The 27,248-nt window shown below is 35.1% G+C and overlaps 3 protein-coding genes across 3 annotated transcripts; 2 read left to right on the top strand and 1 right to left on the bottom strand.

The window, feature by feature from the left end:
- Window positions 1-1,116: 1,116 nt before the first annotated feature.
- LOC139786287 (uncharacterized) lies at window positions 1,117-5,254 on the bottom strand. The gene is made up of 3 exons (XM_071725455.1): window positions 5,106-5,254; window positions 1,435-1,648; window positions 1,117-1,356 (listed from the first exon to the last, which is right to left on the bottom strand). The coding sequence occupies exons 1-3, from the start codon at window positions 5,124-5,126 to the stop codon at window positions 1,190-1,192; spliced, it is 402 nt and encodes a 133-aa protein (XP_071581556.1). The 5' UTR covers window positions 5,127-5,254; the 3' UTR covers window positions 1,117-1,189.
- A 94-nt stretch (window positions 5,255-5,348) lies between these two features.
- On the top strand, window positions 5,349-8,841 carry LOC139786286 (uncharacterized). Its single transcript, XM_071725454.1, has 2 exons — window positions 5,349-6,196; window positions 7,751-8,841. The coding sequence occupies exon 2, from the start codon at window positions 7,771-7,773 to the stop codon at window positions 8,428-8,430; it is 660 nt and encodes a 219-aa protein (XP_071581555.1). The 5' UTR covers window positions 5,349-6,196; window positions 7,751-7,770; the 3' UTR covers window positions 8,431-8,841.
- Window positions 8,842-12,778: 3,937 nt separating this feature from the next.
- On the top strand, window positions 12,779-27,133 carry Ercc1 (DNA excision repair protein Ercc1). Its single transcript, XM_071725456.1, has 6 exons — window positions 12,779-12,961; window positions 13,043-13,130; window positions 14,062-14,180; window positions 14,360-14,554; window positions 21,487-21,672; window positions 26,658-27,133. Exons 2-6 carry the CDS (start codon window positions 13,052-13,054, stop codon window positions 26,862-26,864), a joined length of 786 nt encoding a protein of 261 aa, XP_071581557.1. The 5' UTR covers window positions 12,779-12,961; window positions 13,043-13,051; the 3' UTR covers window positions 26,865-27,133.
- Window positions 27,134-27,248: the final 115 nt, after the last annotated feature.

Here is a 27,248-nt window from a genome sequence, read left to right as displayed (position 1 = left end):
AGATACTTGAGCTACAACACAAAGAAAGCCAATCAAAGTACTTAATGAACACATGTTAGTACTGCATTATTATATATAACTGTGGTAGAAAACTCACCATATGACCATACAATATTTTATCATCTAAGTGACCATCAAAGCTTGCAAAAGATTCCTCAGTTTCCAATGGCAAGGAAGGGAACCCTTCAGGCCGATCAAAACCATCTTCATTGGGGAACAACTCGTTCAAAATTTGGGCAATCCCAATGTTCTGCCAATCTATCTTGGCTGACAATTCTTGCATATAATGTAGCATTACTTGATCTTGAGGCTTACCTATCAAAAAACCACATGAATCAAATGACAGCTTTGGACTGATCGATGTAATTTGCTTATAATATAAAAAGTCATAAAAGCTGCCAATTACCAATGAAAACAATTTTCATTACTTCAAGGATATAAGAAAATAGAGAATATAAGACTTACTGCCAGTTGATCCAGAGCATGTTGATATGCAGCTTCTGCATCCTGTTGTTGGCCGTGAATCTATGAACAACAAAACCAAATGTTTAATTCGGAATTAACTGAGCAGTCATTTATTTATCACAAAAATACGGCAATCAATAAAAATACCGTCTGACGAGTTTTTTGATGGTGGTGATCTGTCTAGAAAATCTCTTTTTTTATTCATTCTGAACTCATTATTGTGGTCAGACTTCAGTGTGCTCACATCATGAGAATCTTGAGATTGCTCACAAATGCTAGTCTCTTCCGCAACTTCAGGTAGCTCAAAATTATTAGAAAACTTTTTAGATCTCAAAGAAGACCCATCATTCTTAGAGACTGACGATTTTAATTTGGAAAGGGAACAATTATCTTCATCTAACATCTCAGGTAAGTTTTCATCATTAGTAGTTTCTGGAAAATAAATTACAAGGAAGGGCATAAGGGACAGTCTTATTGCTAAATACTGCAGTTAAGTTCCAGTATAATAATTAAAAGTACAAACCAGCCTGTGTAGACTCTTCCTGTAATAATTGACGGACAGGAGTTGTATCTTTCTTTGATGATGCAGAAAAAAACTTCGAAATGGCAGAAGATTTTGCTTAGACTTAGCTAAATTTTTGTTTTAGCACTATCAAGTAACTTTTTGAGGTTTGAGGGCAGAGTTGAGCTGGGTTCCGGAATAATATGACTTCCCACAGGTTTCTTATTTTTTTCTCCGCTCTTCATCTGAATCCGAACCTGATGATGTAATTAGGCGTTTAGGCGGCTTTTTGTTGCGTGGTTTGCTGTAGTCTGTATCAACATCTGTTGCAACAATTGTGTCCTCCTTCACGGCCTTGTTTCTAGCTTTTAGGGCAACATTGAAAGTAGCTATATGCAGGGACCACAAAACAGATTAAATTAAGAAGACACACTTGCATTATAAAAAAAACGGATATAAACACCTACAATAACTGTGATGGTATATAATGCGGAGGAGTTTCCACTCGGACGAGTCATAGTCCGCTAGACTCATCACCAACTTCGTACATTTCCCCCTCATGGAATGTGGCGGATAATAACAGAATTCTCTATTCTCGCTAATCCACTTGGTTGGTACAACTTCCACAAGGTATTCCTCTTCATCATTCCCAGGGTCAGACACAAACTCTACCACAGAATACTGTAAAAAAATAAATTTTAAGTTAACATAAAGAAAGACAAACAAAAGCAAGGGCACTTAAAAACAAGATCTAACCAAAAATTTACTGAGGACCACTGTGAAGGAGAGGAATGCAAAGAAAACTGTCTCCATCAGGGATAATAACACATTTTTGAAAGAAATCCTGCAACCTACATGTGCTTTTTACAGGATCCACATGTGATACTTTAAAAATTCCAATGGATGAGGAAGGAAGTGGGTAGTCATAGTAATCTGCTTTACAAAGAAACCTATGACCTGCTAATAATACATCACCATCCGGTGAAACTACAACTTCGGTTAAATAAATATGTTTCCGTCTTTTGATGAGAAACAGCAATTAGCTTCATCAGTTTTAAGAGTTACACCCTTCAAATTTATTTGTGCATAACGGTCTCCAGGAATTTCTGGAACAATATTCCTAAACAACTGCTTCTTTAATGTAACTCTATTAGGATTTGGCCTCCTTGACTCTGTAATAAGTTGCCCCTCTGTCTCAATGTCCCTGTTAGCTAACTGCTGAAGAGGCTTATAAGTTGAACGCAAGTTATGTTTAATCACAGCCATAAAAGACTCGTACTTAAAGGCACTGAAATCCAAAATCGTCCCATTCTCCCGGCATTCATCAGCCATGTGACTCAGACAATGTACATTGTATACCACAAATGATTCATCAAAAACATCTATGGAATGCCTGATAAACTCACGATATATAATGTCAGCAATAACAATCCAATGATTGCTTTTGACAAATTCAGGGGATGACAGAATATAAGATGCAGAATGAATTAATAGAAAGTTCTTGTAAGTATTTCATGAATCCTGTATCGAAAAATGCGCACTCCATCATACAAAAGAAGACGCCTCCACTCAGTTGCTTTGAATTTGGCCTGATAATACAAAGATCTCGGTCTACGACTGAATTCCACGGGAATCCAAGGAGCAATGTCAATCATATCAGAACATACATTGAAACATGCTAGCCTTGAGATTTTACCATATGTGATAGCTTGAGATCCACAGAGATACTGAACCCATCTTTTAAAAGCTCCTTCAAATAATAGATGCATTGGATCTAAACGAAACTGTGAAACCATTCCATTGTTGTCACTTCTCATGGCTTCTAGGGGCGAATCTCCATCATGGTGATCAGGCTGATCCCTTTCTCCTAAGGATTCATCTGTGCGCAATAGTGCATTGAGATCCAGAAAGATTTCACGATTTCTAAAACGCGCACCTCTTACTGTGCACTTTTCACATGCATAAGTACTATTGTGGTTTGAAATACATTTTACATATTGTCGTGCTACAGCATCGAGTATGTAATTTCTGATTTTAAAGGGAAAGCGGCTGCCATGGAAGTTATAACCATTCAGTGCTAATTCATCAACTTCTTGAATAAAATCCGCTAAAAAAGCATTAATATTGTCTGGTTTTCCAAGGCCATGCCACACACCTATGATAAATGGTACAGTTTCTCCTGTAAGGCAACCCAGTATAGGCCAAAAATTATCATCAGTGCTGCTAAATAATGCCAAACCATCAATGTTCACATCAATAATAATTTCTTTGTGTTCAAGCAAGTACTTATCTGTGACCCTTTGATTTAAATTAGTAATGATACCTTTGTACCACATTAAACCTTCACCATTACGTTGCAATTCAACTCTGCGTGGGGTTTGTAGTAAAGTCTTATGAGTCTTCGGTAAAGAGCCATGGAGGAGTCTTAGTCCTGCAAGAAGCTCATCAACTTTCCTATGTGCAACACCTCTTATTGCCCATTCCTTCAAAAACCTTGACAGGTATTTATCAGGATCCTCTGCTGACTGAATGTCATTCTGGTCCTGGATATTAATTGCAAACTCTTCATCTGAATCAACATCAGCGGCTTCAGCCTCCGATTCTTGTTCAAAATTAGCATTGCAATCATTGTGATCATCTAATTCATTATCATCACTGGAAAGGCTGTTTCGACCCTCCTCTACCTCTGAATAAACTGATGAATCATTCCTGTCTAAATGTTGATTATGGTCCCCTAGCTCAAAAACTTCTAATGCATCATCAACTTGTGCCAAAGTCTGTCTCACTTCTTCGGTATAAAGACGCTTCCTGACTGCTTTTACAGATGCAGCATGCAACTTGCGTTTCATACTTTACTTTACAATAAATTAGACTAAAAAGGCCAATACCTGAATGATAAAATATTATAGCCAGCAAAGTTATTGCGGTAATTATTTAGAATAACAAACTACCCTTCGATGACCTTGACCTTGACATATATTGTCAAGCTCATGAATAACAATCAAAAGATTTTAGCCGTCGGCCGTTGTTCGTTAAAAAGTTATTAACAAAAAAAGTTTGAAAATATAGCAGTTACTTTGAGTATTGAAAGGCATCAATAACTATATAAATGGAAATAGTACATGTATGAACGAAGGAAAGTCATTTAAAGCAGCGAATCGTTAGTATATTGAACAATCTTTGTTAAAGCAGAAAATAGTTGGTATAGAAAAGTATATATACAATTTTATGTGTTTATAGAAAGCATAAATATAAAGTATTCTCTGCTTTATCCATAATTGTATTATTGTAATTGTAAACTATCTTTAATTGTGCAATTATTATCATACAATTATGGTTAAAGCAGAGAATACTTTATATTTATGCTTTCTAACACATAAAATTGTATATATACTTTTCTATACCAACTATTATCTGCTTTAACAAAGACTGTTCAATATACACTAACGATTCGCTGCTTTAAATGACTTCCTTCGTTCATTATACATGTACTATTTTCATATACATATTAGTTATTTGTGCCTTTCAATACTCAAAATAACTGCATGGCTATATTCTTCAAACTTTTTTGGTTAATAACTTTTTAACGAACAACGCGCGGTTGACGGCTAAAGCCTTTTGATTGATGTTCAGGTTCATGACCTTGACAATATATGTCAAGGTCAAGGTCATCAAAGAGTGGTCCGTTATTTTAAATAATTACCGTTATTGCAAAATAGTCCACAAAGATAACATCGCAACAGCATGATAACACAACACATGTACGAAAGGGAAACGATTCGAATCGTCTAGGTAGGATAGAAATTCATTTCCACTCTTTAGCTTCATTTTCTTGTTCTCTACAGGACTTTTCTAATGTCAAACTGTGCAGTGCAGATCATGTTGCCCTCCCTATAACTTTATAAATTAAAGAGTGAGGTTAGATGGGCCGGCACATTACACCAAAGTAACAGCTGTATTCTACATCTAAATGTTGTAAATACATAAAAATCCGTAAAATCTAAAACAAATACAATAAGAAAAATCCTAAAAAATACTAAAAGCTCGCACTACATAACCCTAATACCTTATTATAACTATCCAACAGAACTTTAAGAATCGAGGGCCTAATTATTATATGGTTAGCAATTATACATACCTTCTTTAACAGAGTCGACATTTCCTTATACTTTTAGGCAAACCACGTCGAACGTTCACAACACAAAACTGGCAGCGAAAACGCGGGTAATCCGTTCTCTTCTAGATCCTTCTCTTCTAAAATTCTCGCGATCTTACTCTGAAGCTCCTCGAGTGACTCTCGATCTCGATGTTATTCGATACCTTTAATATATCGATACATGTATCGATGGCGTCACAATGACGTCATTTTGACGTCATTTTGACGTCACTGCAAGGAGCCTTGATGAAAAATTGACCATTTAAAGTCAAAATGACATCATTTTGACGTTTTCGTGACTTTTTGTTCTCCTTGGGTAAGTGAGGTTAGGGAGAAGGGCGGGAGTGAAGGAATGGAGGTAGCAGCTCCACGACGAGGGAGCTGAGCGAGTTGGCAGCAGGGAGTATCGATCGGGCGATCGATCGATCTGTCGCGAGACAGAGGGATTGTCGATGATGGTGCGGCAGGTATGGAACGGAGCAGGGAGGCGTCGCGACAGATCGATGGATAGAATGACCGAAGAGGCCGGTCAGATAGACAGGTGATGGAAAGAGAAGGAGAGAAAGCGACGGAGTGGTAGAACGAGGAAGGAGAAGAGGTGACGAGCGTGCGTGAGCTGGACCTTGGAGGCAAGGAGAAAGGAGCTAGGGGAGTAGATTAAAGGGGAAGATGGACGAGGATAAAGCGGTGGAGGCGAGGGTATGGATACGGGCGAGGACGAGGGACATAGGAAAAAAGGGGAGGGGAAAGGAAGTGGGTTTTTGTTTCAGAGCGAAGACAGAATAGGAAGGAGGGAAGGTGGCGAGCGGGAGGAGAGAGAGAGAGAGGGAAGGAGGGGGAGAGAGCAGTGGCAGAAAGGAGGGAAGCGGAGAAATGGCTGAAGCAAGGAAGGCGGAAGGAAGGAGATGGAGGAATGAAGGACGAAGGGAGGGGAAATAATACATACAAGGTTGGCACCGCTTGTCGTTGGGAAATAGGCGGAATCGATGGAGCGATAGATCGATAGTCGAAGGAGAAAGGGAAATGCGAGAAGAAGGCACGTGGCAGGTAGTAAGATAGCAGTGCGAGCGAAGGTAAGTGAGAGGAGACGGAAAAGGAATCTGCAGCCAAGGAAAAGAAGCGAAAAAAGAGAAAGAGGGGAAGAAAGGGAGAGAAGGAATTAGCGAGGAAAAGAGGAGAGAAGTAACCCACTCGGCATGTAATATTTCAGAAACATTTCTGCAAAATTCCATTTGAAATATTACACCTTTCATCAATATTTCAGAAATATTTCACGACCGTTTCTGCAACATTTCTGCAATGTTTCAATCGGCACAATTATTTCAAATGCAACTTTGCTGAAAGATTTCGGCAATATTTCTGAAATATTTCTGAAATATATCTACGAAATATTGCAGAAACACTTCAGAAATATTTCAAATACATTTTACACTGAGAAAAATGTTTTGTATTAGCAAACAAAATTTTGTTACTGACGCAAAAACTATTTGTTGATATGTGAAAAATGAAATATTTTGTTACCGGAACAAAAAAAATATATTAAGCCATGTGCGTATAGCCGCCGCGCATTTGTCCGAAGAAATCCGCTCTCTCAGCCGGTCACCCATCCAAGTAGTATACCGGCGCCTTGTTGCTTGACATCGATGATCGAACAGGGTAGTGGTGATCCTCTGACTCTGACGCTTCTTTCTTTCTTATACTTGCTTATTTTGGTGAGCATAAAGCTATCGCATAACAATATTAACAATACAGATATACGAATAAATCTTTTTTGCCAGTCAGGGTCGAATATTATTTTATATTAAATATTATTAAATATTTTATATTAAAAATGCCATATGACAAAATTTGGAATATCAGAAAATTCTTAATAAAAGAGAAAAAATGCAATAAAATGCAATAATTATATAATAATAAATTTAATTTTTTATAAGTTCTAAAGTCTGTCAGCAACTTTTCGGAAATATTACAAATGCAATGTTGTATATGTGAAACATTCAAAAATATAACGCATGCAATGTAAACATAATAATAGTTTTATCATGTATCAGAAATGTTTCTAAACCATTACATCTGCAATATTTCTTCTGCAATATTGTAGAAATTCACTGCCTGCAATTCAATTTTTCATTACCTACGCAATCTTTCAGAAATTTTTCAGAAATATTTTAAATGCAGTATTGCGTTTGATATGTTACAGAAATATTATTCGTGCAATGCAAACGTAATATTACTTTTATAATGTTTCAGAAATATTTCTGAAATATTACATCTACTACATTCTTTTTGCAATATTACAGAAACTTACAAATATTGTAAACAACTTTCTGAAAGATTTCAGAAATATTGTTAATGCAATATTATAAAAAACATGATGCAGGTACATTTCTGAAATATTTCAGATGCATAGTTACAAATGAAATGTTAACGAAATATTTCTGCACCATTTCCGAATATTTCAATATTTCAGCAACATAACATGCCGAGTGGGAAGTAAGTAAGGGTGGAATTAGGCAGGTACGCGTAAGGGGGGTAGAAGGAAGGAGAGAGAATAAGAGGGGGAGTCAAGAGATAGAATAAGTAAGGTAGTGAGAGTAAGAAAGGGTGTATAGGAGAATTGGTTACAGATCACCCAGGATTACCCAGGATGGAGAAAGAGGGGAAAATAATAGCGGAGGCGGTGGGAAGGATTGTGGAGGAGAAATCAAAGAAGATGGCGAAGGAAAAGAAGGTGGTGGAGAGAAGAAAGGAGGAGAGGATAGAGGAGTTGGAGGAGAAGGTAAGGAAGATGGTGAAGGAGAAGAAAGAGGTGGATAAAAAGAAGGAGGAGAGGATAGAGGGGCTTGAGGAGAAGGTAAGGAGAATGGAAAAAATGATAGAGAGAATGGAACAAAATAGAGGCAAAAGGAAAAGGGAGGACATCGAAGAGAGTGTGGGGGTGAAGAAGAAATGGTGGGCGGGGGTGGGCGAGAGAAACGAAAATGAACTGAGGAAAAGGAACGTAATCTTAAGGGTGGAGAAGGAGGTATGGGGAGATAAGGGCTCGCACTGGGAGAAGGTGAAGGAGATATTTACGGAAGGATTAAAGATAAGGGTGACGGTAAGGGATGTGTTTGTGGTAGGACAGAGAGGAGCTTGGTTAACGCTATTGGTAAAGCTGAAAGACGAAGAGGAGAAATGGCGGGTGATAGAGGCGAGGAGAAAGGCGGGAAATAGGGTAGGAGTGAAGATCGTTGAGGACAAGTCGGTGGAAAGGAGAGATAGAGAGAGAGAGAGGAGAGAGAGGAGAAAATGGAAGGGAGAATAAGCAGGAGTACAGGGAGATCTGAGGAGGATGAAATCTCCAAAGGTATGGAGGAGAAACTGCTAATGGAGTCGGACGATGATGGGGAGGCCGGAGGGAAGAGGGACTGGGCCAATCGAGGGTAGGCTGAGTTAGGAAGAGGGGGGGACAAAGGAGGGGGCCGGTACAAGAGCGGAGGAGAAGGAAGAGGAAGAAGAACACGAGGAAGAGATACTTTGATTTATGATTCGAGTTTTGACTTTGAGGTTGTTGTTTGTAAGAGGCTTGACGCGGATGTTGAGATTGATTTGTATTCGTTTTGTTTTTGATTTTTTATGTCTGTGTAAGAGGTTTGGGAACGTTCCTCATATAAAAATAAAACGCCTTGTAAACCCTGTGGGGAAACACAATAAATACACATATATAAAAAAAATATTTATTTAACATTTTTTAAATATTTATTTAATATTTACTTCAAATATTATTTTATATTAATTTTTTAATTGTAAGAGATGTTTCAATTGAATTTTTCTATTGTTTTGCTTTATAAATTATGTGCCGTTCCGTAAACCGCGTCATAGAACCCATAAAATTTTTTAACACTTTAAAGATATGTTGTAGACAAGTACTTACAGGTAAGAAGGAAGCGTCAAAGGATCGTCACTTGTCCATTTGATCATCAAAGTCAAGCAACGTGGGCGCGGTACTATACTCGGATGGGTGACCGGCTTGAGAGAGCAGTTTTTTCAGATGGACGCGCGGTTGTACGCACACCCAATATACAAAAGAAACAGTTAGGAAAGCGGTTTTTATCTTTTTCTAGATAAAGAAAAAGAACGTTCTTTAAACGTTTCTTTGTCAAAAAAGTTGTTAAAATAAACGTTCTTAAACATTAAAAAAATGTTTAATGTTAATAAAACATTTATTTAATGTTAAAAAAACATTTTTTAATGTTAACAAACGTTTATTCTTCTTGTAAAAAGGAGATGTGAAGTTTATTGTTGTCGCTTTTCCGCGATGCCGATTGGTTCCCAGGTAGCAAACACAAGTCATTTTGACGTCAAATTTTGGTCCTTTACTGACCATTCCTGACGTCACTAACTGGCGGCATAATGACGTTAAAATGACGGTCTAATGTCACAGACAATTGACGTCATTTTCTGACGTCTTATTGACGGCAAAAATAGGTCCATTGTACGACATACCGGTTTCTAGAAATGTTTTTTATGAAATTAAAATGTTAAAATGTCTACTTGATAAACGTTTATAAAAAAATGTTCTTTTTCTTTATCTAAGAAAAAAAAAACTTTTTTAACTGTTTCGTTACATGCCATGTGCGTATAGCCGCTCTCAAGGCGGTCACCCATCCTAGTACAGTACCGCGTCCGAGTCGCTTGACTTCGATGATCTAGTGGACAGTGACGATCTTCTCACCCTGATGCTTCCTTATTAACTGTACTTGTCTATAACAGGTACATCTTTAAAGTGTTTAAAAATCTTGTAATGATAATCTTCTTGATAGCTATAAAACACTGCGTGAAATAGTTATCATAAAACTATAATCACACGCAACTACATCCACTTATACCATAAATTCGCCACTTCAATCATAAAGTTGCTAAACAAACATATTGCAGTTAATTTTGTAGTTTTTATTTTATTATTACTTTATTAAACAATATTAAAAAGTAGAAATAGTTATATTACAAAAAGACCTTATTTGGACGACTTTAAGACGTCTTTAAAATGACGTCTTTAGATGGTCTAAGAAATGACGTCTTATAAACGTCCATTATTAGTCGCCGATGTCATAGACTAACCTAACCAAAAATGACTAAAAATAGACGTCATAATGATGTTATGGAATAACGTCAGTATAATGTCATTTTTAAAGACATAGTCGCTTTTTGGTCATTTGACGTCATTTGTACAAACATGACTAGTATTTGACGTCAAAATGACTTGTGTTTGCTACCTGGGTTCTCTTGCTGCGCTTACTTCATTTGCAGCTGTCATTGTATATTTTGACAGTTGTGTGTATCAAGGAGTTAATAGTGTAATAGTAATAGCATAATGTTAAAGCTAAATAGCGCGCGCGAAGCGCGCGTCTGTAGTGTCTAGTTAATATTAAAAACACATTTTTTTAATGTTAAAAAAACATTTTTTACAATATTAAAATAAATATTTTTTTAATAAGAAAAAAAGGATCTATCCCATTAATTTAAACGTTTTTTAAATATTTTTTTTCATTACTAAAAATATTTTTAAAAACGTTTAAAAAATATTTTTTTGCTACTTGGGGAGTGAAGTAAAGATAAAAATTAATTCTTATATATAGAATAAATTAATTCAAATGCGTTCCTTTTATCAACATAGTTTTACTCGCTGCTCCTCCGAAAAATATGTAATTTTCACACTACTGCCGATAATGGTCTGTTCTTTTTCGCTGCAGCAATAAGTTAACTTGTTGCACTAGTGCAGAAGTGCAGCGAAAAAGAACAGAGACCTAATTTTTTTTATTTTTATTTTTAATACAAAGATTTATAAATTACAAAAAATCGACTTTTCCCAAATAAAAATTACAATGAAGATGTCATCCCCAAATGATTTGCAATCGATTCCATTCATAGTAAACATTAAACATAATCGCTATCTGCTATGCTCGATAAAATTTTGTTAATAACAGAAAAATATTATTACCCAAATGTTTAAACAATTTTCTTAAACTTCCCTAAATGATTCCCAAATTATATGAAAAAGAATAATTGAAAAATATTAAATTTGTCTGCTAACTCTACGGCGGTAATATCGAAATGCAGCCTATATAAAACAAAGAAAAGTCTTTTAAATCGACACTAGCGTTACAGAGATTTTTAAGTTTCGACGTTGGCTACACTGCCTGGTTCCTACACGTCCCCAGTAAAAATACAAGGGATGGCGGGACGGCCTCTCTCAGGTTTTTCTCTGGGGCTCGATCATGTATCTTTTCCCCTAGGACCAAACCGTGAAAAGTGAAAAGTTTATCTCTTTCTATTCAACACCAATAGAAAGAGATAGTTACATGAAACTTTTCACTTTTCACGTTTCCACTTTAAGGGTCGGCAGGAGACCCAGACAAACTCAGGTACACTCAGGTGCACTTTATGCACTAAGTGCACGTTAAACTGCACTTTAACTCCTATTTTATTTATTATAAATTTTTAAGAGCAAAAATGCAAAATCGGGCTCTTTACCTCCCTGCATTATTATATAAAGAGTATATAAAAAAAAAATTCACGAATCTATGTAACTTATTTTATGAGAAATATGGATATTACGAATTACGGATTCGTAATATCCAGATTTCTCATAAAATAAGTTACATAGATTCGTGAATTTTTTTTTATATACTTTTTATATAATAATGCAGGGAGGTAAAGAGCCCGATTTTGCATTTTTGCTCTTAAAAATTTATAATAAATAAAATACGGACTCGCAGCAAGTCGCAGCTAAGCCAACCCGACAGAGGTCTCCACCGTGTCTCCTGCCGACCCTTAAGGAAAAAGATGATCGCTACCCTGGGGGCCTATTACGTATCTTTTCACGAGGTGAAAATGCGAAAAGTGAGAGAATTCACTAGAGTAGCTACGATTTCATTGGTCGAAATCTAGTAAATCTGTTCACTTTTCGCATTTTCACCTCGTGAAAAGATACGTAATAGGCCCCCTGGGGGTCGATTCTGTATCTTATTGGGACGAGGTGAAAATTACAAAAGTGAGGAAATTCACTAGAGAATCTACAATTTCATTTGTCGAAATCTAGTAAATCTGTTCACTTTTGTAATTTTTACCTCAAATACGTAATGGACCTCATTTTGAGACGAGGTGAAAATTACAAAAGTGAACAGATTTACTGGATTTCGACAAATGAAATTGTAGATTCTCTAGTGAATTTCCTTACTTTTGTAATTTTCACCTCGTCCCAAGATATGCTGCGTTCCCACTATACGCGTCGCGCGTCGCGTCACGACGCCGCGTCATGAGTTATCCAATCAAAACGTTTCATTTTATGACGTCATTTCCGACGCGAGATCTTGCCATAAAATGAAACGTTTTGATTGGATAACTCATGACGCGGCGTCGTGACGCGACGCGCGACGCGTATAGTGGGAACGCAGCAATACAGGGCTGCGTTCGAAAACGTCACCCGAGTGCACACGAGTATACTCCCTTCTCTTTCTATCTCAGCGAGTTAGAAGGAGAAGGGAGTATACCCGTGTATACCCGGGTGACGTTTCCGAACGCAGCCCAGAATCGACCGGTGCCGACTCACTGCCGACGCTACTGTCGCTACTGCAATACCGCCGAATGCAGCCTTCATCTATCTCTTCCTAAGTCTATGATTGTAAAGAAGCTGTGGTTCAGATATGTTATAACCTAGATACATTGAATTACTTTTATTATGTAACTTAAATAAATGTAGACTTCTATATAGGAAAATAGCCAAAAATTATTTTGTTTACAAAATTAATATTTTTTTTCTTATCTAAGTTTTGTTTTCGCATAAAAGGAAATCAGTTGAGTATACTTTTTTAATTAAAATCTGATATAGGTATAGATTGAACTAAACATATATTGAAATATTTATGTAATGAAAGAGAGAATTTATGAATAACACAAGAGAAAGTATAGAAGATTTGGATAATGAATCTCCATCAAAACAAGCTAAAAATACATCTTTCCAGAGTAAGTTATATTATAATTCAGTAAAATTATGAAAGAGATGGGCTTCCTCATCAATTTGGCTGAAACTTCACAATTTTGTGTATTTTGGTTAGAATAGTTGGTCCATCTATTCTCTGTTTTACCAAAAAACATAAATTATTATTTTCTTTGGAAAATATGCAGTTTTGTTGTACTGAATATGGTTGGTCCAATTATTCTCTGCTTTAACAAAAAACATAAATTATTATTTTCTTTGGAAAATATGCAGTTTTGTTATACTGAATATGCCATAATATATTGAATTAAATGGTTAAAAAAGATTATAGAAATAGAGTTATTATGCTTTTTTTAAAGCAGAAAATAATTGGCATATTGAAAAGTCTATAAATACAAAGTATAATAAATGACAGACATTCTAACCATCACGCAACTGTCAACTTTAGTACTTAATAACTTTTTTCCTAATTGAAAGCGACAATTTTAACTTATAGATTCATGTTTTACGTACCAAAATATACAAAATTGTAAGTTTTAGCCTAAGTTTTAGCCAAATCGGCAAGGAAGCCCCTCTCCTTCATAATTACCGGTTATTCAGTTAATCACATTACTTAGTCAGTTGCATCTGTATTAACCCCATTGTCAGTAGTCTGCCAATATAATCTGATAGCAGATTATCAAAAAGAAACTATAATAGCAGAATCTATAATTTTATAATTGAATGTTTTATATAAGTGGTTATCAAATGGCAAATTCTATTTGGTTTCTGTAATTAATCTGCCATTATATTCTGTTCACAGATTTTTCTGCTAATCTATCAAAATTTACAGCAGATATATTTTGCAAAATCTCTTTTTTATGATTGTAGTTATCTAGAATGTTATCTACTTATAATTTTATCATTATACAATTGTATAATTTATCTATATATCTTATAACTTAACTTTTTTTTCAGCTGCTTTTAGTAACTTGAAGAAATCTGAGTTTTACAAGGATTTTTCAGTTCCTAAGCCTGAAACTTCTGTGGCAACAGTTTTAAACAAAGCCAATACTGTCTTTGTCAGTCCAAAGCAGGTAATATTTTCTTATGTTTTATAAAATGTTTAAGTATACATTTAAAAGTAAATATTTTGCAAATTGTGTTAACTAAACTTAATAATATCTTGTTTACAGTAAGTTTATTAATAAAATTTAAAGCACTTAATAAAACTTAATTAACATTTCAAAAATTTATAATGGATTAATGTCTTCAGAAAGGCAATCCATTGCTGAAGTATATAACAAATGTACCATGGGAGTATTCCGACATTGTGCCAGATTATGTAATGGGAAAAACTACATGTGCTCTTTTCTTATCAATCCGTTATCACCAATTGAATCCTGATTATATTCACGAAAGACTTAAATTGTTGGGCAATGCTTACAACTTGCGTGTGCTCTTGGTACAAGTATGTAACAACAATTTATATATTTATTGCATTATACTTATATATATTTTTATAATATATAAATTAAAATATATAATAGACTATTAACTTTCCGTGCGCCTGGTGAATTTTTTAACGTGGTGCGCCTGGTGGGTCTGACAGACCCAAAAGTTTGAAAATAAGTATACCCTGGTATATATAATCATAATATTAAATTTTTTATCGAAAGTATTATTTGTTTTACATTTTCATGAACTTATAAAATGATATGAGCACAACATGTAAACAGAAGTTTTTAAAACACTCAGGCCGCCAGCGTTCCTGGTTACAAAGTTATGTATTCAAAAGTACTAGTGGGTCTCTCAGAGCCAACCAGGCGTACGGAGGATTAATATAATTCTTTATATGTATACTAAATATATATAATTTGATATAGTTATATTATTTATATTATAAATTTTCCAACTTGGCATAAATTAGTAGTTTTATGATCTTTTGCTTCCTCATAGAGGAAGCTTTGTTTTCATAAAAAAATTGTTTTTTTTTAAGTTTTTGATGCCAATGTGTTCAGAATGTTCTAAAACGTTGGAAAATCGTAATTTTAAAAAATGTCCGTATGTGTGTATGTGTATGTGTGTATGTGTGTGTGCCAAATTTACCGAAATTTCTATAACTCAAGAACTGATTAACCAAATCTGAAAGAATTTGTTATGAAATACGGGTAGAAAAAACTGAAGAATATAATAGAATTAATAAAAATTGCTAATAATAAAGGGGTTACCGATTTCTATCTAAAAAAATGTACATGATTACTCTAATTTCCGCAAATTTTGAGACATCGAGCTTAATTTTTTTTTTATGGATAGAGTATCATTAAAGGTAGGTTGGTGTTGAATTTGGCAATGATCGGTGAAGGGGTTACCGATTTTTGCATAAAAAGTGTACAAGTTATACATTCAATCTTATATATAAAGTATCATTAAAGGAAGGTTGTTTTGAATTTGGCGAAGATTGGTGAAAGGGTTACCGATTTCTGCCTAAAAAATGTATAGGGTAGACCGAGGCGAATCGGATTACTAATTAGCACGATAAAACAGCTTGTTTGAAACAAAACACTAACAAAAACTATCTTAAAACTTACATTGATCCGATTCGCCTCGGTCTACCCTAAGTTATTTGAAGGATAGAGTATCATTAAAGGAAGATTGTTATTGAATTTGACGAGGATCGGTGAAGGGATTACCGATTTCTGCTTAAAAAGTGTATAAGATATACATGTAATTTTATACAGATTATCATTAAAGGAAGGTTTTTTGAATTTTGCGAGGATTGGTGAAAGGGTTACCGATTTCTGCTTAAAAAATGTGTAGGTTATTTGATGGATAGAATATCATTTAAGGAAAGTATTGAATTTGGTGAGGATCGGTGAAGGAGTTGCCGATTTTTGCTTAAAAAGTTACATGTATAAGTTATATATGTAATTTTATATAGAGTATCATTAAAAGAAGATTGGTATTGAATTTGGCGATAATCGGTAAAAAGGTTCTTTCTTCATAAAATTTTGAATTTTTTGAGAAATGTTTGTGGTTGCTCTAACTTCCGCCAATTTTGAGATATCGGACTATTTATAATGCTATTATATTCTTCAGTCTTTTCTACCCCTATTTTATATATAATTCTTTAAGATTTGGTTGATTAGATCCAGTTTTAAGCGCGATCAAAGGTCCATATGCGAAGTCCATATATGGACCATGTAGCCTGAACTCCCAAAGTCAACATCGATTTGACATTACGTCAATTGTAAAACCCCACTTGTGCTACTAAGCTGACCCTTTTTTAATTCATAAAAAGGTTAAATTTAAAATTAAAAAGTGTGCAAATTAGAAACTTGCACATTCTCAGTAAACAATTTGTCAGCAAATTGTAACCAATTTGACACCAAATACGCGCAAAACTTGTCGACAAATTCGGTGCGATCTGTGTCTGCAATACGCTTGTGTTTTGCTAGCAAAGCTTGTGTACATGACTTGACACCAAATTGACGCCAAATATCGAGCAAAACAGGACAGCAAAAGTTCAACGGCAAATTTGCGCCATATTGTGAACAAGGCTTGCCAACAAAAGCTCGACAGCAAATTTGTGCCAAATTGCGAGCAAACCTTGACAAAAGAACTTGACGCCAAATTGACACCAAATACCGAGCAAAGCTTGCCAGCAATCTAACAGCAAATTGTTGACAAATTGCTATCAAAGTTTGTTGACAAAACCCAACGCCAAATTGATATCAAATATCAAACAAGATTTGAGAACAATACTTAACAGCAAATTGGCACCAAATACAGAGCAAATTTTGATGACACAGCTTGACGCCAAATTGCAGCGAGCCTTGTTACGTAGCCATTAATAAATACTAAAATATATTTTTTTAGGGAAAATTAAAAGCATTAAATTATAAAAAGCATATAATTTTTTATTGATTTACAATAAATTATTTTATACATATGTTAAAAGAAATCTTTATATTTATAAAACATTATAAGACATTTATAAAATCTAACGGTGGCAATAAAATAATTAATTATATATTAATTACAGTAAATGTTATACAATGTGAATTTACTGACATATGCAAACATTTAACTTTGTCAACAGCACATACAATATTTGTAAACACTCGAGAATCTTATATAATGCCTGGAACACATACTCCGTGCGCAGATAATGCATTGGCCGGTATAAGAAGGATTTATAGAATCTTACTGAAAACACGAGTATAATTTCTATGAAAATGCATCTAAAACAATATTCTTATAAGCCTAATACTACTAACTTTCCTTTCTTTAATCATACAATAATAACTACCGTGCATATTTAAACAACTAGTTCAAACTTGAAACACGATTTATTATTTGCAAGAATGCAAAATTGAAATAAACAAATGTTCACAATGTGCATAGTTCGTCGATTACGATGGAATAATGCAGTACTGTTGTCAGAAAGAAATAACAAAAGAATAATATACATCATTTAGGTGCAAGCAACCGAAGTGAATTTTGTAGTGTTTGATGTAATAGAAATTAATATACAGCAGAAAAAAACTGTTTAAACAAAACTTTTAAACCGTTCAAACAAAACTTTTAAACTATTCAAACAAAACTTTAAACTTTTACAGATAAAAAAATACACGATATTTCATCAACAGTTCCAAGATTATTTTGAGAAATATTTTAATCAAAGAAAGAATATGTAAAATTTTTAATATTGCAAGAATATGATAGTTATAAAACTAAAGCATTTCCCTTGTATTTTAAATTGTTTTAAATTGTTTCTATTTCAAACTAATATTACAATTTTGCCTTAATCAGATTCAAACGGCAAGTAGAATGAAACATTTTATTACATAATATTACATATTTTTTATACTCTTATAACGCTTCTTTAAGACTATAAGAGTATAACTCTTTATACTCTTATAACTCTTCTTTATAACTCTTGTTTTCACGAAACATTTCGAATATTTTTTATTCTCATCACTATTCTCGCAGTTTTTAGAATTATCATCGTTGTCATCTGAATGAGCCTCGTTATTGTTGCCGGTGTGTCTGTTAATGTTAAATATATCTCTATAATTATCGTTATTTTCGAAATCAAAGTGTTCAGAGTACTCAAAATGATCAGAATTATTAGAAAATTCAGAATGGTGAGGAAGTTCAGAATGATGAAAAAGTTAAGAATAATGAGAAAGTTCAGATTCTTTTTGATTATAAAGAAAATCTGGTATTACGGAACTTTGGCTTTTAACGGAAGCATGTGCTTGCTGAATATGCGACTGATCGAATTCAATTAAAGAATCTGTTGAATTGAGTTCTTCTACAACTTCAACATTCACTTTCTGCCTTTTAACTTTCTTAGAAAGCTTATGAAACGGTGTTTTTTGGCATGTTCTAAAATAAACTGCAAATAAATTTAAATGTTATGTTTACATAAAATACATAGATTTCAAAATATATACTATCTTTACTTTTTAAAAACATTTATTTTTTCAGATTTTCTACTGCACAATCACTATAACAAATAGAATGTTAATGGAAAAAAATATAACTAAATTAATTAAACTAACAGTACAAAATAAACTTATAGGATGGAAGGCTGGCTGATTTTCTCGAGTTATAAAAAGGTCATCAATTTAAATTTAAAAACAAAATCTCGTTTAATTAAACAAATTTTAAATACAATTAACGTTTTACGTTTCGACTTTATATACTTAGTCTTCTTCAGAAACCTGATACATAAGAGATAATACATAAAAAATAATTAAAAAATAAAAAGAAATAAAATTGCTACAGATAAAAAGGATAGAGAACAAAGCCGCATACTTTGGACTGACTTGCCAGAAATGTAGCTAAGATCTACACTATGACATAGTATAGACCTTAGCCACAATTAATGTATATACGAGTTGTCAAAAATAGAATGAAATAAGTCAAGTAATAAAATTGTTACTATTATCTATACTGTTGTTATTATTATCAAACGATATTATTTATTACTAGCTGGTTACCCGGGCTTCGCCCGGGAGTCGTTTTCCTTCAAACGACTTCATTTGGAGTAGATTTTTTTCAAAACGGGACGGTGAAAAATTCCCAAACAATTCATACAATTCTATTTTGCATTCCAGAACAACATATTAAAATTTCATGAAACTGGCTTCATTTTTTTGTAGCCATTGAACCTCCTTAAACAAACATACATACACACCAATCTACAAAAATGCTATAAATTGAAAAATATCACTTTTTTATCGACTAAAGTTCAATTCCGTCGTATACAATTCTTTGAAATTCACTCAATTTATTTCTTAAAAAATTGGAAAAATTTCGTAACCGATTTCCAAAAAAATCGGTAACGAAAAATTATACATTTTATGGCACTCCCCGGGAAATTCTACCCCTGTTTTATATACAATTCTTTAAAATTTGGTCAATTATTTCCCGAAAAATTGAAAAAATTTTGAATACCGGTTCCCAAAAAAATCGGTAACAAAAAACTATACAGTTTATAGCACTCCCCGGGAAATTCTACCCCTGTTTTATATACAATTTTTTAAGATTCGATCAATTATTTTCCAAAAAATTGAAAAAATTTTGAATACCGGTTCCCAAAAGATCGGTAACAAAAAACTATACAGTTCATAACACTCCCCAAAAAATTCTACCCCTGTTTTATATACAATTCTTTAAGATTCGATCAATTAATTCCCGAAAAATTCGAAAAATTTCTGATACCGTTTTCCAAAAAGATTGGTAACGAAAAATTATACACTTTATGCCACTCCCCGGAAAATTCTACCCCTATTTTACATACAATTCTTTGAAATTCGGTCAATTATTTCCCGAAAAATTGGAAAAATTTCGGATACCGGTTCCCAAAAAGATCGGTAACAAAAAACTATACACTCTATAACACTCCCCGGAAAATTCTACCCCTATTTCATATATTTTTGGTAAAAATTCGGTCAAATAGTTCAAGAGTGTATAAAGAACATACATACATACAGACATTCTATTTTATATATATAGATTTGACAGTGTAAAATTGTAATGCATATATTAAAATTACATTAGGGCTAGAATATAAACCAGACCCACAAGAATGAGAGCAATTCCAAGATCTCAAGACGAGAATTAACCAGATCTTACAGGGCGGAATTAAGGAGTCTGGATTACTGATTGAAATCAAAGTAAGAAAAGAAAAGAAAAAAAAGAAAAGAAAAGAGAGGGGGGCCTCTGCTTTTGTCTACGAGATCAATTCTAGGGCTAGAATATAAACCAGAGCCACAAGAATGAGAGCAATTCCAGATCTTAAGACGAGAATTAACCTTGCAGAGCCCCTTGTACTACCACGATCAATGTCGATCTTCCAATATGGCGTCCCAAATGAGAATATCGGAAGGGCCCTGCTCGCTGGACCGGACTCTTCGCCTCAATCCTCCCTCAAGCTCTCCTTTTCCTGGCGGTGAGCTCTCCTTGGGAAGTCGAATCTCGCTCGGTTGGTCTCCAGAATACGTGCCGCTTAGCTCAATCAGTTACGAAAGAAGGAAAACGTACTCGTCTCGTCCGAAGAAACGCAGCAAGAGCGGCCATGACACTGAACAAGAGCGAGGAAGGAGGTGGGGGCGCGTTGAAAGTGGCGACTCACGTGTCGCGCCATCTGAATGAAACGCCCTAAACATCGCTTGGTATTTGGCGTCAATTTGTTCTTAAGTTTTGTTACCAAAATTTGCTCAATATTTGGCATCAATTTGGCGTTAGGTTTAGTCAACAAACTTTAACAGCAATTTGGTGCCAATTTGTTATCAGGTAGTTGCTAAGCTTTGCTCGGTATTTGGCGTCAATTTGTTCTCAAGCTTTGTCACCAAAATTTGCTCAATATTTGGCATTAATTTGGTGTTAGGTTTTGTCAACTCATTTTAGCGGCAATTTGATGCCAATTTGTTATCAGGTACTACTAAGCTTTGCTCGATATTTGGTATCAATTTGGCGTCAATTGTGTACGCATGTTTTGATACGTATTTGCTAGCAGTTTGTCGACAACATTTGATAAAACAAATTTTGATGCAAATTTGTACCATTTCTGAAACCAAAATTTGTAGCAAGTATTTGGCATTATTTGTTCGAACAGATTTGGCTATCTGGGTTGCTTCCTCATCATTACAGATCGCTACCATTGCTCCTATTTTATTTTGCTCATAAAGCTTCCTCTATGAGGAAGCCAAACTAATAAATACTAATAATTATGCATCAAATAAAATACAAGCTTCCTCATAGAGGAGCTTTGTGAGCAAAATAAAATAGGAGCAATGGTAGCGATCTGTAATGATGAGGAACCAATGTGCAAGTTTCTAATTTGCACACTTTTTTTTATATCTATATTATAATTTCTTATTTCATTAGGTTGATGTCGCCGACCCTCATCATGTTTTGAAACATCTAACAAGGATTTCTATTTTGGCAGACATGACACTAATGTTAGCATGGAATGCGGAGGATGCAGGCAAAATTATTGAAATTTATAAAATATATGAAAGCAAACCTCCTGATGATATCATGGAACGTAGCGATACAGCACCTCATCAAAAAGTAATTTATATATTTTTCAAAAAGAAATTATATGTGTGTATATATACACACACACACACAACACACACAGGGTGACTTTTATTTTATGTGCTAATTATCTCCGCCAATTATCCCAGAAAATATTGGAAAAATATTTCGGATAAAAGTTGGAAGATTTGAAGAAAGCAATAAACAATCTTATTAGAGTTTGGGTCTGGAGCCTCTGTTGAACCTAGTAGGGCCCAGGTCAAATTTTTTAAATGAAAACTCCTACTTTTTATTGTATCATTTTTTTCTACTAATTAATTTGAACAATTTCTGGAACATTTTTTTATTTGCTTAATGCTTTTTGAGATATTCAAGGAAAACTTGGTAACTTTCAATATTTAGCTTCCGATATCTCGATAATTGTTTGTCGGAGGAAAAATAGTACATCTCTTTGGAGCTTTCATGTATATACAAATATTTAAAAAAATTAGGGTACTATTGCAACAACATATTCTTGAGACCAAATCAAGTTAAAAAGTCTTGCACCACTTTTCCCTCTGACAAACCATTGTCAAGATATCGTAAGCTAAATATTGAAAAGGTTAGCAAGTTTTAGACAAATAAAATGTTTCCGACAAAAGTTGTTCAAATTAATTAGTAGAAAGAGACGATACAATAAGAAATAGGGGTTTTCATGTAAAAAATTTAATTTGGACTCTACTGAACCCAACACGGACCCACTCCAGACCCAAAATCTAATAAGATCGTTTATTGGCCCTCTCTAAACCCCTTCACTTTTATCTGATACATTTTTCCAATAAACCAACACTTTCTGAGATAATTGGCAAAGATAATTGGCGCACGAAATAAAATTCTCGCACCTAGTATATATATGGGAAAACTAGCGGTACAAACTTCTAGGAATGGTAGAGGGGACTGTAACAAACATATATATTTTGCTTATAAAGTAGTAGTCGGAAATACTTCCTTTTTGCTTAGGCATTGGGTAAAAAGGATGATGATTGGTACACAAAACGGTTATGCCAAAACGTTTTATTTGACTCGGACATAGCTATTTTCGGATAGAAAGGCATTTATAACGCCGTGTGTACAATTACGTATGGTAATTCCAAAGAGATGAACAGAAAGAACTTTGCCTAGTCATCAATCACACGTAATTTTGTAGATAATAATGGTGGTATTAAAGAATAGCTTTAGATTCTCAAACTCCTGCTGGAAGCAGTTCTGACCTCTTAATGATGTTATTTTGTTCGTTAAATGGCTCATTATCAGAGCTGTCCAAGATGAAAAGTAGTCATTACTATGCTTAGAAGGTATCTATATATCATCAGAAAGATATTTAGCATATCCTAGATAATAGTATAATCAACATCATATGGGCACAGCAACATACCAAAAAATATTCAACATTTGTTTGTTACCGCCGTCACCACGAGGAGGTGCCTTAAACTCAAAAAGACATCTTTACGAAAAGATTAAAAAACAAGAATTCTGGGAATCATACTTTTATATTTCAACTATTTAAAAAAAATCAGTTAATTGCAAGCGTGGAAACATTATGAACATAGATAACAAAATAAATACACCTTAATACCAACATTGATGAAGTCCTAACATTGACAGGATATTTTGGCCATTAGTAGGGGAGACCGGGGCTAAAAAGTCTACGGGGTAAATACGTCTAATCAAATATCTCGGAACCTGTATATTGTGCCAACTCGCCATTAACATTGTAAACGCTGCTTATGGTACCCATGTGACCAACGGAGTTTCGGCAGGTTACCTGCCGTGTTATGATTTTTACGAGGGCAAACGTGTTTTCGGAAGGTGAAAGTGAAATTTTCTGCGCGTGGAAATTTTGTAATATCTGCAATAATATTTGCTCTCCAAATCTCGAGCTACGTGATTATAAAGAGTAATGCATGCTGAACACGAATCCAGTGTAGTTTTTTCATTATCGTTGATGTCTAATATTTCATGGGCGATCAAACCTGAAACTTGTGTTTGGGGCTAATCAGTCTACAAGCACCCGGGGCTAATTGGGCTAATCTCGTCACTGTGGCGCGCCGGGCGCACGACTTCAGCTCACGGCGATTTCAGGTTAGGTTTCCCTCGAGCGTGATTCTGTCTTCCCTTGCACGTGCGTCAGTTTGTGTAAGAGGGAAATGGTACGCACGTATCGTCGCAAAACGGGTGTTTTGGCTGACCGAAAAGATGGCGGACCGTTGTTTTCGAGATCGCTCGCGCTCACGGCACGTCGGCGAGGTACGGCGAGGCACGGCACGGCTCTGAGATCCCGCGATTTCCGCGCGAGAGTTGACATGCCGCGCGCGCGGTAGATCGTCCCGACTCCCGGCCGCGGTAAATTGTCGTTGTTGGTCGTTAAGTCAGTGACAGTCGCGCGTGCGACCGCATCGTCCAGCGTTCGCCGCATCGTCTCGGCGTCATTGTCGCCACCGTTGTAGTGGTGGTGGTGTCGATGGTGGTCATCGTCGTCGTCGTCGTCGTCGTCGTCGTCGTGGTGGTCGTGGCCGTTGTCGTCGTGGTGGTTGTGGCCGTCGTCGTCGTGGTGGTCGTGGCCGTCGTCGTCGTCGTCGTCGGCGCGTCGAGGAATCGGCGCGAGGACGCCGTCGAGTCGGTAAAATGGTCGCGCTCCACCGCGAGCTTTTCTAACCCCCCTGTCGCTATTTATCGCTCCCCTGCGAGAAACGCGGCTTGGTTAGGTTGCTCGAGGGTCCGCGCTGATCCTATGGCACCGGAACGCCGTCACGCGTGTTTCCCGTGGTTGCCCGCGTTGACAATGTGACATGCCGTTGGGGAGTTTACGATTTGGTTAACCTCTGTATTCACGTGCCTAAATTGTTTTATGGAATAGGTAAAACAATTATTTTTTAATAATGTTTCGCATAAAAATTTTAAATAAATCTTTATATTTTTCTCTTAAAAAACAATTATTAAAATGTATCCTATCATTTTTCAGGATTAGATGTACGTATATGTATTGAAAATGCAGTGTGACCGATTAGCCCCGGGGGGGGGGACCGATTAGCCCCGGCATTTTTGAGATTTCAATTTTTCCACCGTTGTCGTTTTTGCTCTATACCGGTTAAACAAAGCGACGTAGATAAAAATTTCCTTAATAAATTTTGTAGCTAAAGGTTCACTCTTTACAGTGGTATACCACATTTAACTAAAATTATTTATTTTGTTGTTAAAAATTGGCACCGAAAAAAACCAGACTGTTTAGCCCCGGTCTCCCCTACCAATAAATTTTCAATCCTTTCATGATGCCCTACAGTTTGAAATATGACTCATCTCTAGGCCTGGATAACCCAAAACCCTTATGAAAATGGGCGAAGTTCTTTTCTTTTATAAAGATAAGCTTGTAATACAGTACACAGGATACGAAAAGAAATTTCTGCTCATCTCTTTGGAATTGTCACACGTAATTGTATACACAATATCATAAATGCTTTCCCATCTGAAAATAGAGTCAAATAAAGCGCTTTGGTATAGCCGTTTTGTACCAAGCGTCCTTTACCCAGTACCTAAGCAAAAAGGAAGCATTTCTAACTATCACATTATAAGCAAAACACATTTGTTTCAGTTCCCTCCACCATCCCTAGAAGTTTCCCAGATAGCAACGTGTCTGCATTGTTGCTGGCATGTTGCCGACAACATAGTATGTGTTGCTATCAGAATTGTGGCAACTGAGTCCGCATTTGTCGGCAAGTTGATGCCTTCACGATATAACAATTTTGTATAGCAACTTGCCTGCAACTTGTTGGCAATTTATGCTGCGATCTAAAATCGTCTGATTCAAAATTCGAGCTGTTGCTGTCATGTTGCTGTAATAATTCATAGGATCACACAATCCTGTCATATTGTTAGCAACGCGAAGTAAATTTGATGCTGCTCTCTTGCCGACAAATTGCTGGCAATACATATATCCAATGTTGCCTGCGTGTTGCTTCAAATATTAAATTACTCGAAATCAATTGAAGCAAATGTACGGCAAGTTGTCAGCATCATAAGCAATCACAGGTTTGCGCGATTTTGCTCAGACACGCTTTGCTATCTGGGTTATACTTCTAGTTTTTCCGCACCGTGTATATAAAGGCTGTTCCATTTTAATCTTTTAGGTGATTTCAAGGTGATCTTGTTTTTTTAAATGTAACTATATATTTTTGTTTAGCTAGGAGTATATAGCCCACTTCGAGACAAATTTATTGACCTATGATATGTTGGTCTTTCAAGGTTATTCAAAGTTATTTACCATTGTATAAAAAAAAACGATTTTCTTTCAAATAAATTTCCTTTTCTTCCTTTTTCTATCCAACAATAAGAAATACGTTGTTTAGCATTTGTCGAACTTTACAATCATTATGAGCAGGAGTACCATCATGCTGGAACCACATCGTCCATACTCTGGTGGCAAATAGAACTTCTTCTAGAAGGTTTTAAAGTTTATTTGAAACAAAAATTTTTTTTAACGATGGTAAATGACTAAATAACCTTGAAAGACCAATATATCACAGGTCAATGAATTCGTCTCGGAATGGCATATAGGTCCAGCTAAACAAAAATATATATTTTTATTTTAAAAAACAAAAGTTACCTTGAAATCTTGGAAGCATCTCCACCTAGACAAGACTTGCGTCCATAATAAGATGTCCTCTTCGAAACAGAATAAGTTCTGTTTAAAACCTTTTTTTTTCGAACAACGAATAATTCAGGAAATAATTACATAAAAAGATTAAAATGGGGCATTCTGTATAAAATGGATGCTTTCCATTTATTGACACAAGTCGACACAAACGTCGTTCTATTCTTCTTTGCATTCAATGAGTAACAAAGACAGAACAACACTTGTGTCGACTTGTGTCAGCAAATGGAAAGCACCCAATATAAGATATAGATATTAATAACAAAGAGAAATAAATATTTATATAATAAATATTTTTTATTAATATTTATATAATAAATATTTATTACAGTTAATTAACGCTTTAACAACAGTGAAATCTATCAACAAAACCGATGCAACAACTCTTTTAACAACTTTTGATACATTAGCTGACATTGTAAGAGCACACCCTAATACTCTGGCTTTGTGTCCTGGATTTGGTTTGCACAAAGCTCAAAAGCTTCATAGGATTTTGCATGAATCTTTTCTACGCACTCCAAATCTCTCTACAAAATAAGTAGAGAAATAAAATTTGTCAGTATCTATGTGTATTGAGTATATTACAATTGTGCTGAAATAATAATTAGAGTCAAAATACACGCGCACGCACGCACACACACACACACACACACACACACACACACACACACACACACACACACACACACGCGCGCGCGCGCGCGCGCGCACAATTATTCACATAATTAAAGTTATAAAATGATGTTATAAATGAGACATAAATAAATCATGATTATATAATATAATAAAACAATGATTTATAAACAATTTTAATTTGATAAATCTTATACCTAAATAGGGGAGACCAGTTCTATCTGTCTACGGTGGCTATGTGTCCACAGTACTGCTATCTCAAGTTTTAAGAGACAGATGTCTCTATCAT

Source organism: Temnothorax nylanderi, unplaced genomic scaffold (genome assembly GCF_030848795.1).
Source record: "Temnothorax nylanderi isolate EJ_2023f unplaced genomic scaffold, tnyl_v1.0 TNYL_tig1002_pilon, whole genome shotgun sequence".
Taxonomy (NCBI): domain Eukaryota; kingdom Metazoa; phylum Arthropoda; class Insecta; order Hymenoptera; family Formicidae; genus Temnothorax; species Temnothorax nylanderi.
This window is presented reverse-complemented; position numbering and strand designations above follow the sequence as displayed.